Below are 13,605 nucleotides of genomic sequence, written 5' to 3'. Positions count from 1 at the left end.
AAAATACACAAAACAAAACTCCTTAGTTTTTAAATAACAAAATAAAGCCAATATGACAGTGGTTCTCTTCCTTGAGCCCATTTGTCGTATTTACACACAGCAACCAGCAGGGCACAAATGATGAAGTCTAAACTAAATTGCACAATGTGATAAGGATAACTTTTAACTTCACGAGAAATGCTTTTGGCATCTCACCACAAGATCATTCAGTCCCCTTAAAGGGTATTAGCTTTTGCCCTCAGGTTTAGACCAATCTGCTTGTGCTTACATGAAATGTTACAGTAGAATGTTTCTGAAAACAATGCCCATCAGAAGTGGAATTGGCCAATCTATTATTGGTTTAAGTTTGTTTCACAGCAGGATGCTTTTTGTCCACAGGCTGATATGCACTGGTTAAAAAACAAACAAAAAAAACAACAACAACAAAACAACAAAAAAAACCCTGCCTCTTCCAATTTTTTCATTTTCAGTCAGACTTCATAAAACACTGGTGAGTCCACAGACATGTCTGATCTATCTGATACTATAAAATGGCAGCAAAAGTTCAATATTTGTCTTTTCTGTTAACTTCAGCCATAGAGTGTTATACGCAGAAGGTGTCAGACAGTCCTAGTTAAAGCAGAGATAAGCATATATATATATCTGAAGCTGATCACTTATCCTTATATATATATATATATATATATATATATATATATATATATATATATATATATATATATATATATATATATGTGCGCCAAACCAGTTCGGAAAGTTAATCAAATCTATTCAAATCTAGTTTTCAGTGTTAAAGGAGCTGCACATGTGGTTAAATAAGCATCTCATTATTGTTTATGATGCAAGCCTCATTCCCTGTAAGCTTGCAGGGTTCCTATTCGTCTGCCTCAACCTCTTCTGTTTGTTCAGCACCTTGTAAGAACAGCGATGGTGTTCCTGATATGTTGGAAAACTGGGCTTAAGAGCCAAAGCTAATTCATGAAGCTCTTACAATCACTTATGGACCTTAAATGTAAAACCCTTACTTGTAGCTCCTTTAACTGAAAAGCATTTGCAAACATCTCACTTTCTCAATGCAAATTCACCTAAAATCAAGTATGAATATGTAACGACTGCCACTCAGAGGATTATGTGGTTATGTTCAATTGAGTTGACTGTAGTTAGTTGCTTTGTTCAGTGGAAACTGCTACAATAAATCCTGCTTCAAAGCATGATGACTGAGTTCGCCCAGTTTGTTTAAGATGATATTGTCACCTTTCAGATATTTTCTGCCCTGCTAATGAAGCTAGAGCTGCCATATACATATGAAACGTCACATTCAGGGCTCATGTACATCTGAGATCAGTCTTTATCAACATGTAACTGCAACATGTACATTAGAGTACATATTTTAGCTGTTAAAGTTGTGTCTTAAGGTAGTATAATTATAAATTTGATTAAGAATTTTAGAATATCCATCTGAGAAAAATAAAAACAAAAAGAACAAAACATGGCATTTGCAGTTGTATCCTACACTGTCAAGTCATATATACTGAAACCAGAATCTAAGCCTACTAACAGACCAACAGTTTGCTTTGACACAAATTTAGGTAGTCAGATAAGCATGTGCTACAGGACCATCATCACCAGCTCAGGTAAGCTAAAGCATCTAAGTTGAAAGACAAACAGCATTTTGACATTTTTTTATGTAATGACAACTTTTTTTGTCATTATGGATTTCTTTCAAAAAACAATCTCTGCATGAAAATGACTAAAAAAAGAAACCCTAAGACATCATTATACTGAAAGAATAAATCCCACAAAGGCTTTCAGCTCCATCTAGCTGAGCAGAACCAAACAGCACGTGTATGCCAGTGCAGGCCTACACCTGCGCTCCACTGCAACAGTGGCCATGCTGCAAACGTACTGGCACATGGAATTTGAAAAATGAATTGAGGAAAAAAGGGAGGAAGGAATAAAAGCATTCCCCAGTAACGCAGACGGGCCTGTCGCCGTAGAGACGGGTGCGGTGCTCAGGGTCAGCACACTTTCTCTATAGTCTTAATGTGGAGCGGCCTGGGCGGGTCTAGGGACGAGTGTTGGGAATGGACCACGCTTTCGCCCTTCCTTGTTCAAATTGTTAAGTGCACAATGTTTAGGACGTCGGACGCGCAGGTTCTGGAATTGCCAAAAGGCTTCAATAATGGCGTGGCAGGATGTGGCGTGCTCACAGTATCAAGGACAGGAGCTGGAGAGATTTTGGTTTGCAGGAGAAGAGCTCGATGCCTACACAGTGCAGGGGGGTCTTGAGGCGCTGTGTACACTGAACCGCGCAGGGAATCAGACACTGTTAACAAAGGGAGGAATGGCGTGCTTATGGGGAAGTAAACATGATAGTCTCGTCGAGTTTCCGAAACAAAAGCACAGCAAGGAAAAGAAATTCGGAACAAGGCACGGAAGTTTCTGCACATGGTCGGAACTGAACAAAAGTAATACCAGCAATTTGGGAGGTGTTGAATGGTGAATCTTTCTATAGTGATATCTGCGTCATCTGGCAACCACAGCCCTCCCCTCCCTTGAGCACCCTTCCTGTTATCCCCACCACCCCTCCTTAGTCAAAACACAGATACCTACTGAGTTCTCAGTTGTCCAGGTAGCATTCTACATCATTCAATTCCCAAGAAGGAAAACAAACAAACAAACAAACAACAACAACCAAAAAAACCCAATAAAACAATCCCTAGTCTTAACCCCTCCATGCTCCGCCCCTCCCACCCGTAATAAAACCAAATAATAATAATCACACCACCACCAGCAGAGGTTTGCACTTTCAGATATAGTACTCCTTCTTCTCATCCGAATTGTTGTGCCCGCCCTCAGCATTGATGATAGCCGTGTCTGCGTCTGCTGCGTCATCTGCCCCTTTCGCTTCGTGCGTGAAGTAGGTGCCTGTAGAAAGTTCCAGAGAAATGCTTGTTGATAAAAGTTCTTTTTCTGGCTGATGGATGCAACAGGTGAATCTTAAAAAAGATTAAAGACTGCCTGGAGTAGCTTCTTTAATTCAGATCCAGGGTCAATCCCACAGATTTTAAAATGCAAAGGTGTTTAGTACTCTGTAGACTCCGTGTGTGTGTGTGTGTATGTGTGTGTGTGTGTATCTGCATGTGTGCTGCTTTTTATGTGCAAATGTAGCAGGCACCACAAACCAATTCCAAATGATAAAACATGAGAGACAGTTTGATTACAGAATACATTTCTGCAGCTCTCATCTGCAGCAGCAAATGAGGGCCATTAAAACCATGAAGTCAGCGCAGAGCGGGCAAGGCACATGGTTTGAGGAACAAGCCTGTTGATCATTTGGCTTGAAGTCACCATTAATTCATGAAAATCTATTCCTCAATTTCCATGAAAACCTCTCCAAATCAGAGATGCTGGAGGTTTCCATTTGGTTCGACTGGTGCTTCAGGATTAACCTTGAAAGTGTAACAAGGTGGCGGGAATAACCAACCCACTTCAAACTTCATTTCCGAGTGGTATTATTCCTGTCCCTACAGTCTACTGCTTAATAATGAAGGCAGTTGCCCTGATGAAAAGTGGGCCCACTTTATAATAAAAACCAGAACTGTGTGGAGTGAAGGGGCGCGGTCTAAGCCATAGGCCTCACTAGAGCCACAACACTTCCACTGCCACCCAGGGCTCCTCCTTAGAGCTGCTGCAAAGCAAAGAAAATTCTCAAAATAATTAGCAGGTCTCTTGACCTTGCCTTTGAAAGCGTGCCCAATCGGTATGGAGGGGCTGGGAGCTGGGGCAAGGGAGGGGAAGATGTCTAAGTACCTTTGTGTCTTGCGAAGTACCGTCCCAAAATGATAAGCAGACAGAGCATAGCGAAGACCACGACGGCCACCACCCCTCCGATAACGGCGTGGTCCACTGCTCGTTGGGCTCCTGCTCCAGCTCTGGAGTCTACTGGGGCAAGAGTACAAACAATTCCACACTGTAATACCTTAAAAAAAAGTGAGAAAAATAACATAACACACACACACACACACACACAAAACATGGACGTAGCAGGATTCTCAGAGGGCTATGCTCTTCAAGGTGTGTCAGAAAGCAATTTACATGTGTCATAAGCAATTTAGAATCTGCGTAAACAAAGTGAACATAATCTTTTTGGGAAAAGCTCTTTCTGTTATTTTTAGGAAAGTTAAAATCCCAACCAGCAGATGAAGACACAAGCTGCTCATCGTAATGGGTGTGGCTTTGCAGTGCAGTTGTTTATTAAAAAACCTCTGTGTTACGGTCCCGAAACAAGAATGCCTAATCAAGCTCTGAAGTCCTTGCTGGAAGATGAACTGTTATAATAAGTTTAGCTTTTCAGTTACCTTTACTGCAGGCGACACTTCACAATCACATGCTGTACAATGAACAAAAACTGTGAAGCATGTTAAGCATATTTGAAGCATCTTAGTCAGTTTTGAAAGGTGATACTGTTAGTCATATCATTAGTCACTGGAAGTGTTAGAAATGTTTATAAGAATGTTTATGGATTAAGCTTTGTCGACCAACAAGCCTGATCCATGGTCCAGTTGAGCTGTCCCATATGAACATACCTCCAGAACTGGACCTAAGTGCATCTGTGAGACCCAATGATAAACAGCTAAGCATGTGACAATTCACTTCCAAGGAGATGATGTTTGGCTTAAAACTTCTATGAGAGCCCCGTACTACTACTTAAATGAATCTGAAATGCACTTTACCCTCAAGGATAAAAATGTGAATCATTGGCTATTTTTAAGAAAGATTTATACCACTTCAGCCCAAGAACAAGGCAGGCCTCTGAAGCGGCACACCTTAATGATATGTGAAGTTTATTGATCAAGTGTAGGGATCCATGACAACCCAAAGTTAATGCCGGTTTGTGGACTTGATTGGTTCTTCACGGTGCAAAGGAGGAGCAAAATTTTTTCATCAATATCTCACACTCAGTTCGGAAATTAAAGAGTTTGGTGGAAGATAGGGAGAGAAAATGGATAGGAGACAGTGCTGTAAAGGCCTCTAACATCATCTTCATTGGGTAGACACACATCCAAGCCAGTGCAAGGCAGTTCAAGCTCAGTGTCATATCACTGTGTCATATCACCGCTGAAGCTCTCATTGGTGATATCAAAGGACTGAAAAAACACGAATCAAACCCTGTCTGACAGACACATCTTCTACTGCATTTCAAAGTCTAGAGACTTAGCTAGCTAGCTATATATACTAGCTAGCTAGCTATATATACTCTTCTGTCACCACTAGCACATAAAAAAATCCCACACAAGTCTAGATAAAGGACTAACACACAGGAACAGCAGTGACAGGGAGAGGTGTGTGAGGTTTTTTTTTTTGGGGGGGGGGGGGGGGGGGGTGATGTCAGTGTGCCTGAGTAATCCAACACTTGGTAATCCAGTCACGGGAACACAAGGAGTTGATCAGCGCTCCCTGTTTACTCACTGCAATCTCCCACACTCATCTCTAGCCTGGGCCTGGGAGGTGTGGGGGGGGGGGATTCCTGGGGGAGTTCAAAAACAAAAACGGCAGGCCACAACTTATTAGAGGAAAGCAAAACAAAACAACAACAAACAAAAAAAAAACATGGCAACACATGGTGGTGTGCTTGTACAACATCCCACCCAATCTGACCTCATAAACGTCTGGTGTGTGAGGATGGGAGCACGGGGAAATAATGGTGTAGTGCTGGCTGCCAAGGCCAACCAAACATTACTTGATAAACCTAATAGGTTATTTTTGACTTCGAATTTACTTTTTTCCTCCTTCTCCAGGCAGACAGCGGATTCAATTAAAGTCAGTGGGAATCCGCCTGACACCCAATTCACTCTTGTCAACGAGGAGGTAAAGACGTGGTTTAACACACTTTCCTATTAAGATGTTAATGTGGACTGGGCTCCAGCAGCAGTCCAGAGGGGGACGAAGGGATAAACAGAGTACGGAGATGTCAGATCTCTTCTCTCGACCCACTCCCCTGAATCACTTCATCCGTCGCCGGCCTGCCAACCTGACCAGGGGGCTTTGTTAAATCTCCGGCGGGTGCAATGCCTGTTCAGGTCGGTCTCTTTGACCGAGTGGACTTAATAGTAATTAACATAACTTAACAAATGGAGTGAATGCAGGGAGAGAGGACTGTCTGTTCCCATCCAGCACCGGGTTTTCACTACTCTCTCTCCTTCTCTCGGTCTTCTGGCTCCCTCGTTGCCCTCCTTTCCCATCTCTCTGAAGATAAATGGAGGGGTGTGCGGAGTACAGCCACAACAACGAGGCTGAAGATTGAAGCTCGTGATCATGCCGCATTACACAGGTATCCAGAGCCACACTTAACACAATGACTGAATTATAATTCAATAAGGGTCCACTGAGCCAACAGTTTGGGTAATGCGTAATTTGAGAAGCAGATGGTTTAGAAGTGAGTAATTCTCAAACAACCACGTCTAATCTCATCCAGCCATTCTGCCTGCAAAATATTCAATAATTCAGAAAAATTGGCATCTTAATGAAACCCCTGAAATTTGCTCTCATCTCAATTGACTAGAATGAGTCATTTAATTACATGTATTGCATACTGCTTATGGATGAATCATTACCACAAACAGTACTCCTGTTTAACATTTATGGCTGCGAGGTAAGAGACTGCATCAACCAGTCACTCATCCCGACTGGATCAGAGGAGAGAACAAGAGGAGAACAAGCACTTCGACTGATTCCTACAGCTTTAAATCCAGACATACAGTGATTGTGGGCTTTGCATCCCAGGAGCAACAACGCGGTACTATTAGGCAATCAATGAAAACTTCATTTTAGAATGTATTTGTATGATGATTTTTACAACAGGTGTTGTCACAAAGCAGCTTTACAGAAATCAGTCCAGGTCCAGGCCCCTAATGAATAAGCCAAAGACAAGGAAATCTCCCTGAGAGCTAGAGGAAGAAACCTTTAGAGGAATCAAGACTCCGACAGGAAACCTATCCTTCTCTGGTCGAAACAAATGAAACAGCAATGGATTAAGAAGATAAATAAAGGAGCATAATCATTAAGCATGACTATTCAGATTAATCAGTGAGAACCAATAAGTAGCTCTACTCAGAGTCTTCACAGGAAACATCTAAACTGCTTCGTGGTTATACAACATTTTAAACATTTGGCAGATGCTCTTATCCAGCTCAACATACATATATTTGTATGGTTACTTAGTACCTGGGAATCAACCCATGACCTTGGTGTTGGTAAGATCTTGCCATATCTGTCCCACCAGGTGAGCTACATGAGCACCAGTCAAGCCACCATTCATATGCTTAAGGTAAGGAATATAGTCATTAAAGAACAAGTTCCCAGTAAGCTGTGCAGTTTTGCACTGCTTTGCATGCCTGCCTGAGGCAGGGCCAAAGTCTGGTGATCTGGGATAGATCTATGAACTTAGGGTTTGCATATTATCTTTCATATTAGATATTTGATGATAGTTTCCGTTATAGTTTTAGCAGAAATTCCACAAGATATTTTGAAATGATGTTTGTCAATGTACAACTACATCCCAACAACAGTTCCAAATAAAAAGTTGCTTTCAAGTTGTGACCATGGGCAAATTACAATGACTCAACAAAGCCCTATCCAGTTGGCGGTTTCTAAAATCCTGTAGTGAGATAGGATTGCTGTGGACTCCTGGGGTCCATACCTAAGGCAACTGGCTACAGCATCGAGGAAAATGAGACAGTGTCAGGACCCAGTGCATTCTGAGCTCAGTCAGAAGGGTTATCTTAAGCCAAGCCCAGTTCAGGCATGAACTGGTGCATGGACAAGAAAGAGACTGCTAAGGCTAGATGAAAGGGGCTGTGTAAAATCAGATGGGTTTCTGTACTACCAGACGCAGAAACTCTACTGGACACAAAAAAACCTCTGCAGCATCAATAGGCATTTTAATATGACTAAAACGCAACGATAGCCCAAAAGAACCAAACTGCTAATGTACAATTCATTGACAACAGTCTTTCTGTAACTCCTTACACCCTTTTTGCTCTCATCCGTGTGGTTTTCAGACTTGCCTTCATCTGGTTCTCTGCATTAGCTTTTAGATTGAGTGGAAAATACGATTACTATCGCTTTGGGCTCTTTGGGGCATCCTCGTAAGCCGACTCACTTTTAGCTCACATACTGTGTAAATTCAAAGGGAATAGCAAAACTGTACTATGGCATCACATCAGTTGCAAAGTTTCAAACTAATGCTATTGGGAGTAAAATATGAAAGACGCGTGATGTAATGGACAAGACTAACAGCATCACAAGCCTCCACCAGTCCCATCAGACACCAGAACAAAGGGAAGAGGAAAACCTGATGCTGACATTTAATTCTGGTGTTCAAAGTCCATATGAAGAGAGCGGGCAGAGGGAGAGGTGAACAAGAGCAAACAAAGATGGGCGTGAAGCCGGGACCTGGAGGAGCGAGTGAAATACCAGCGGAAAAATCCACGGGCCCCAACGAAGAGCCCGGCTTGGCTCTCCGGGGGGTCTCAAGAAAAGACCATTGGGACTGCCGTCCCGTTTCTCTGACGATGGAGTTCATGTCTATCGGCCAGGAGACATTCACCCGAGACAATGAAGCTGTATTGTGGATGGGGGACTGGCTTGAGAAGGTCATCAAATAAATGCGGCAGTGCTTTCACAGAGCACATCCTCGGGCTCTCTGAGGAAACAAAAGGCTTGACCTCATCTGTGGTTGCAGTCACACCATCACTGTGCTCTGCAGGTGGACGCTGAGATAGAGAATGTGGAACCATCGCGTATTGATCCTTCTATTCTTGTCTTTTATCAGGACTGACATTTCGGAGTATTTTGGATCATAAGACGTGCCCTCAAAAACGTAACACCTTTGTCTTGACTTCAAGTTCTGAATGTCTTTGCCTTTTCAAAACTACACAAACATGGTTCAAGATAAGGGACAAAATGACAATTCAACAAAAGAGCAGACTACATGCCTGGATCTTACTGACCATCACACAGGATTACACTGCTGCCTCTGTGTTTTCAAAAGGCATGAACACGAAGAGGTGCTCCGAGCTGATGAGGAGCTTGACCACTGGTTGCAGTGCAGGCTGGGAGAAACATGGCACTGATATGCGTGCTTGTCCTCACTAAGCTAAGCCTGTGGCTACACTTGATCTTGTTCTCACACATAATTATTACACTTCCTCTGGATAAGACAGCTGTTGTTTTATCACTCTGGATTCAGGCAGTCATTGCCCAGTTCTAATAACTTTTGCAAATGAAGCTCAAGGAGCAATAGATACCATCCTCCAGTGAACAATCGACATGGACTTTGTTAAAGCATCATAGCTTGCTGTTGGTGCCCTAATGTCATAACTACTTGTTTCTTTCTAGCTTTTATTTATTTTTGTTATTTAAATGCACCTGCCACTGCTAATGGATTCTGCCTAAAGCAGGCCATTTAAAACAGCACATTAATCACATTTACATCATTAGGCAGGCACTTTTAACCAGACCGACTTATATAATTAGCAGTTTGCAGTATGTGTGCTTCCTGGGAATCAAACCCACAACCTTGGTGTTGCCAGCACCTTGCACTACCAGGTGGTCTTTAGAAAAGCGAGAATCACACTGCTTGTTTAAAAAAAAATGTGCTTTAAAGAGTTCTAGTTAATAAAATAATTCTGGAAAAAGTCATTTTCATTGGTTACATCACATGATCTGCCCCTAATTATACGGAGGTATTTCCTCTGGGGAAGCATGGCAAGATATGAAACTGAATAAAGATCTGGTGCTTCAGTGCTCCTTCAAATTCTAAACATGCATAAGAACTACATGATGAGCAATCACAAATTTTACTTTTACTTACAACACTTGGACTTCTTCCTGATAACAATGCAGATATGCTTCCTCACACTGTCCTTACAAGACAACATTGTTTTTTTTCACACTGCAGTAAAACCCCCTAATCAGATCTCTCATTAAATACAGCATCATTTAAACACAGATTCTACATCAAAATGCTCCTTTGCTGGACACACAAAAGCACAAAAGCTGATGTAATACTAAGGTGCTAGATAAGCTTCCGCTGAAAAGACCAGCAAAAATGGAAGATTTCAATCATTCCGACGGATCACACGGAGGCACCGTAAAAAGGCCGCTTTACTCTAGCAGGCGTGTTTGGACTTTCAAAGACAACTGAACGGCTTGGGCAATTTCCTTAATTGTTCTCTCTGGATACCATTTCCATGATGGAAGGAAATAGTGACTCCGTGTGCAGAGAGGGACTACTCCACTGCACATTACTTATCCCTTGGCTTAAAGTCCACTGTTATTAGGCTAAGCAATGAGTAACATTAACGAAGTCTGTGAAAGGAACAGTATATTTTTAAAAAAGGAAGAGAGGGGCTAAAAGGCGTATGCGGAGGACTGATACTGTACTTCCTAGTAAATGGCTCTCTAGGGCTGGGTGGGTAAATTGTGATTTCTACCGAAAACGTCAAGCTTCTGCTGAAAGGATGGCCATGCATGTGTGCCCACAGGCTAGCAGAGCCCATCACACTCACTCAGGAACAATCAAATCGACAAGAAGGAAATGTCGACCCTTAGGGCAACAAAAGTGTCTCATTTCAAAGGATGTGTTGATCTCCGAGACAGGAGATCTTCTAATTGGATCCTCTAATCTTCTAATTAAGCAACAGTGATTGCCGTTGTGAGCAGAGTGTGAGCAGACTGTAATGAAAGAGTGCTGCTCTTGGGCCTGTGGGCAGATGGATGACAGATGTGTTATTACAAAGCCTGTCTGCATTTACCTGTGTCCCTTCAGCCCAGAAGCAGTCCTATGCCTTTGTGGGAATGTAATTAAAAATCTCATTGACCCAGTCTTTTCCTGTCACTTCAATGGGAAACTTGTGTATAAGGTTTGATTCCACTGTACCCACTTAAAGGTAATCGGTCTTTATGGGTTCCACTGTGTCAATCTGGACTTGACTGTACTTTCATTGAGGTTTTTAACTGAAATGGGAACTTGTGTGTAGTTGGAGAAAATGAGTGTTAGCAGTATGTCACTCTTTAAGCAGGCTACTCTAGCTATTCCAGCCTGCAGCACTCTGAGCAACTGACCATCATTCAGCCAAGGCTATAACATAAGGCAATCAATGTGGCAGGCAAGCAACATTAAATCTTGAAAAAAACAATCCAGAATGTCTGTAGTAGGTATCCCTCACAGCACTGTACATCTGCGATGTGTGAAAGAAAAAATCTGTCCCAAGATGGCATGCATTTCTGAAAATAAAAGCGGCATGAGATCTGAACACAAATGGAAATAACAATAAGGCTCCCTTGAGACAGCTACTTTAAGAGTAAGTGGCCCTATCCTCAACCCCCTTTTTGTTCAAACAAATTGCAATCATAATTAGTGATTACACTAAAGCATGGCCCATTGTAGATGACAAATACTGGTTAGATTCAATTTAATTTCCACTCAATTTCCTCTGCCAAAAATCTCTGGAGTCATTCTGAAAGGTTGTTGGTTAAAAATATTAAAAATCTAATTACCTCAGCAATAAGGAAATCTGATGAGGGCTCTTTTAAAAACAAAAATACTACAACAACAGAAGTCACCTTCCTCCGATTTTCAAAAGCACAGCTCCTCCTTCATTTGACAATTTAGGCATGAAACCATAGCAACAGCAGACTCGTAGTCACACAACAGCATTATGGGGAGGAACCCATTACCGATGTGCATCGTTTCTGAGCAGTTTCAAAGGGGCCAGGCCCTATCCTTTATGTCTCAGTAATATGGTCCTGCCGAGAAGCGGAGGAGAAACAGTGAAGCCATAACTGACTTAGCTTTTGAGTTGCCCTTTTCCCTCCTCTGTGTCTGTTCATCATCCCCTCCACGCTGACCGCTCCTCCCCGTTAGCCGCAGCCTGGAGCTTTGTCATTATTGCCAGCCATGGCAGCCCCCACAGAGTCGTATTTACAGTACACAGGGGCGGACAGAAGCAGGCCAGGAGGGGTGACAGGAGGCAGGGGAGCAGAATGAGGACAAGCCTTACAAGCTGCTCGGACTCCACGGGCTTTCAGCTTGACAGGTGTGCCTGAGGACTTCCTGAAGTACCCAAACAAGGGCCACATTCACCAGGCTTCCTACCCCTTTTCCTTCTCGTTCCCGAGTTCGGAAAAATCTCCTAAATAAATGGAATGCAAATCTAGTCCAAGGTCTGCTCCTTTGCTTTCTCTCTTGTTTGCCCTTCAAATGTAAGAAAACCCTTGGATTGCCAAAGTCGCTTTGTGGAGCGACTTGCATCCACAACAATCCTGCATTATGCAAATCTGGGAACAACACGTCAAACACAGGGGACCGTGGTCGCCCTGGTCGACAAAGAAGCAGGGGAAGTGAGGTTTGTCGGAGCTAATCTAGGATAAGATGTCCCTTCCAGGGAGCCGTACCGAGCCAGGAGCAGGCTGGGCCTATTCCTCAGACCTAGCCATCGTTTCCCCTGAGCTGCAGGATCAGTTCTAATTCTCCTTCCCGGTCTCCTGGAAACCAGCGGAGCAGCTCAGTGCGGGCGAACGCTCGGTGCAGCCGTGGCTGGTGTGGGGGTTCGTGGTAGAAGGCCGCCCTCAATGCCCTCCCCACCATGGCGGTGTAAACCCCTCCAGGAAGTCCACAGCCAGCCTTGCAGCTGCAGCTGGAATGGACAGAGTAAAGTGTGGGTAGGTGCCTGGGGAGAGAATGCCGCGAGTGAGGTGTCAGGTCACGTGTGGCTTTTTTCTCAAAATTCAGGCTGCTTTGAGGAGCAGGGGGGAGTGGTGTAGCCCTCTCCCAGTGGGTAAGCTGGCCCCTGGTGGTGCAAATGGAAACCTTTGGCCGGTGAGTGGGTGGAAGCCTGAGCAGGTGCGTCTCTATTACAGTCTTCACATCAAAGGCAAGTCGGCTCTCCACGCCACAGTGCGGGCTACAGAAAGAAAAAAGTTTCCTTGCTCTCAACATGGGGCTTTTTTTATAGCTACCGTGACAGCAGGGAAGAGTCTCTGGGTATTCAAACCTTTTTTATCACCCATCTGACTTTCAACCAGGGAGTCTTAACTGATAATAAGGGACATATAATTTCCAGATAGAGAAAATTAGAGAAGTAAAACAAAAACTGCACTTAGCATCCACATTACGCCTGGTAAGCGGTAAAGGCTTGAGAAGGACATATCCGTGTGAGGAAGTGGAGAGAAGGGCAGCAGTAATGAGGGGAACGGCTTGCGCAGGCTGAGGCTGTCTGCAGTGGGCCCTGCAGCTCGGCACGGTGCTTGTGCAGGCTGCTTTCGATTCCCGATTAGAGAGGAGCTCTGGGTAGGACCGAGCCTGCTGGGGAATCAGCTCAGTCTCTGGCCAAGGCTCACAATCCTGATCCAGGCTGAGCTCACCACATCGGCCCTGAATGTACTGGCCCAAACAGCACGTAGTGGGGCGGCGTGTTTGAGTGTGCGTGTGTGTGTGTTTGTGTGTGTGCACGTGTGCAAGCTCTCTCGGTTTATCCTCTCAGTCTAATTACTACAGCATATGTGCATCACCTGTGAGGTGCTTGCAGGCATTCCTGA

At 43.6% G+C, this 13,605-nt stretch overlaps 1 protein-coding gene across 8 annotated transcripts in view; it reads right to left on the bottom strand.

Annotated features, from left to right (window-relative positions):
- Positions 1 to 708: 708 nt before the first annotated feature.
- Positions 709 to 13,605, bottom strand: part of cadm1a (cell adhesion molecule 1a) — a 196,363-nt gene continuing 183,466 nt past the window's right edge. For 3 of the 8 annotated variants that reach the window (XM_027005613.3, XM_081719076.1, XM_081719074.1), the window contains 2 exons: positions 3,814 to 3,945; positions 710 to 2,928 (listed from right to left, as the gene is read on the bottom strand). In XM_027005613.3, coding sequence (XP_026861414.2) covers positions 2,810 to 2,928; positions 3,814 to 3,945 — 251 coding nt within the window. In that variant the 3' untranslated portion in view covers positions 710 to 2,809. Of the gene's footprint in view, positions 2,929 to 3,813; positions 3,946 to 13,605 lie in introns of all 8 variants that reach the window. The other 5 variants (XM_081719071.1, XM_081719073.1, XM_081719075.1 and 2 more) reach the window with 2 other exon arrangements.

The sequence above is a fragment of the Electrophorus electricus genome, chromosome 8 (genome assembly GCF_041902795.1).
Source record: "Electrophorus electricus isolate QZ-2024a chromosome 8, ASM4190279v1, whole genome shotgun sequence".
NCBI classification, from domain to species: Eukaryota; Metazoa; Chordata; class Actinopteri; order Gymnotiformes; family Gymnotidae; genus Electrophorus; species Electrophorus electricus.
The sequence above is the reverse complement of the archived record's forward strand: the minus strand, read 5'-3'. Positions and strand labels throughout refer to the sequence as shown.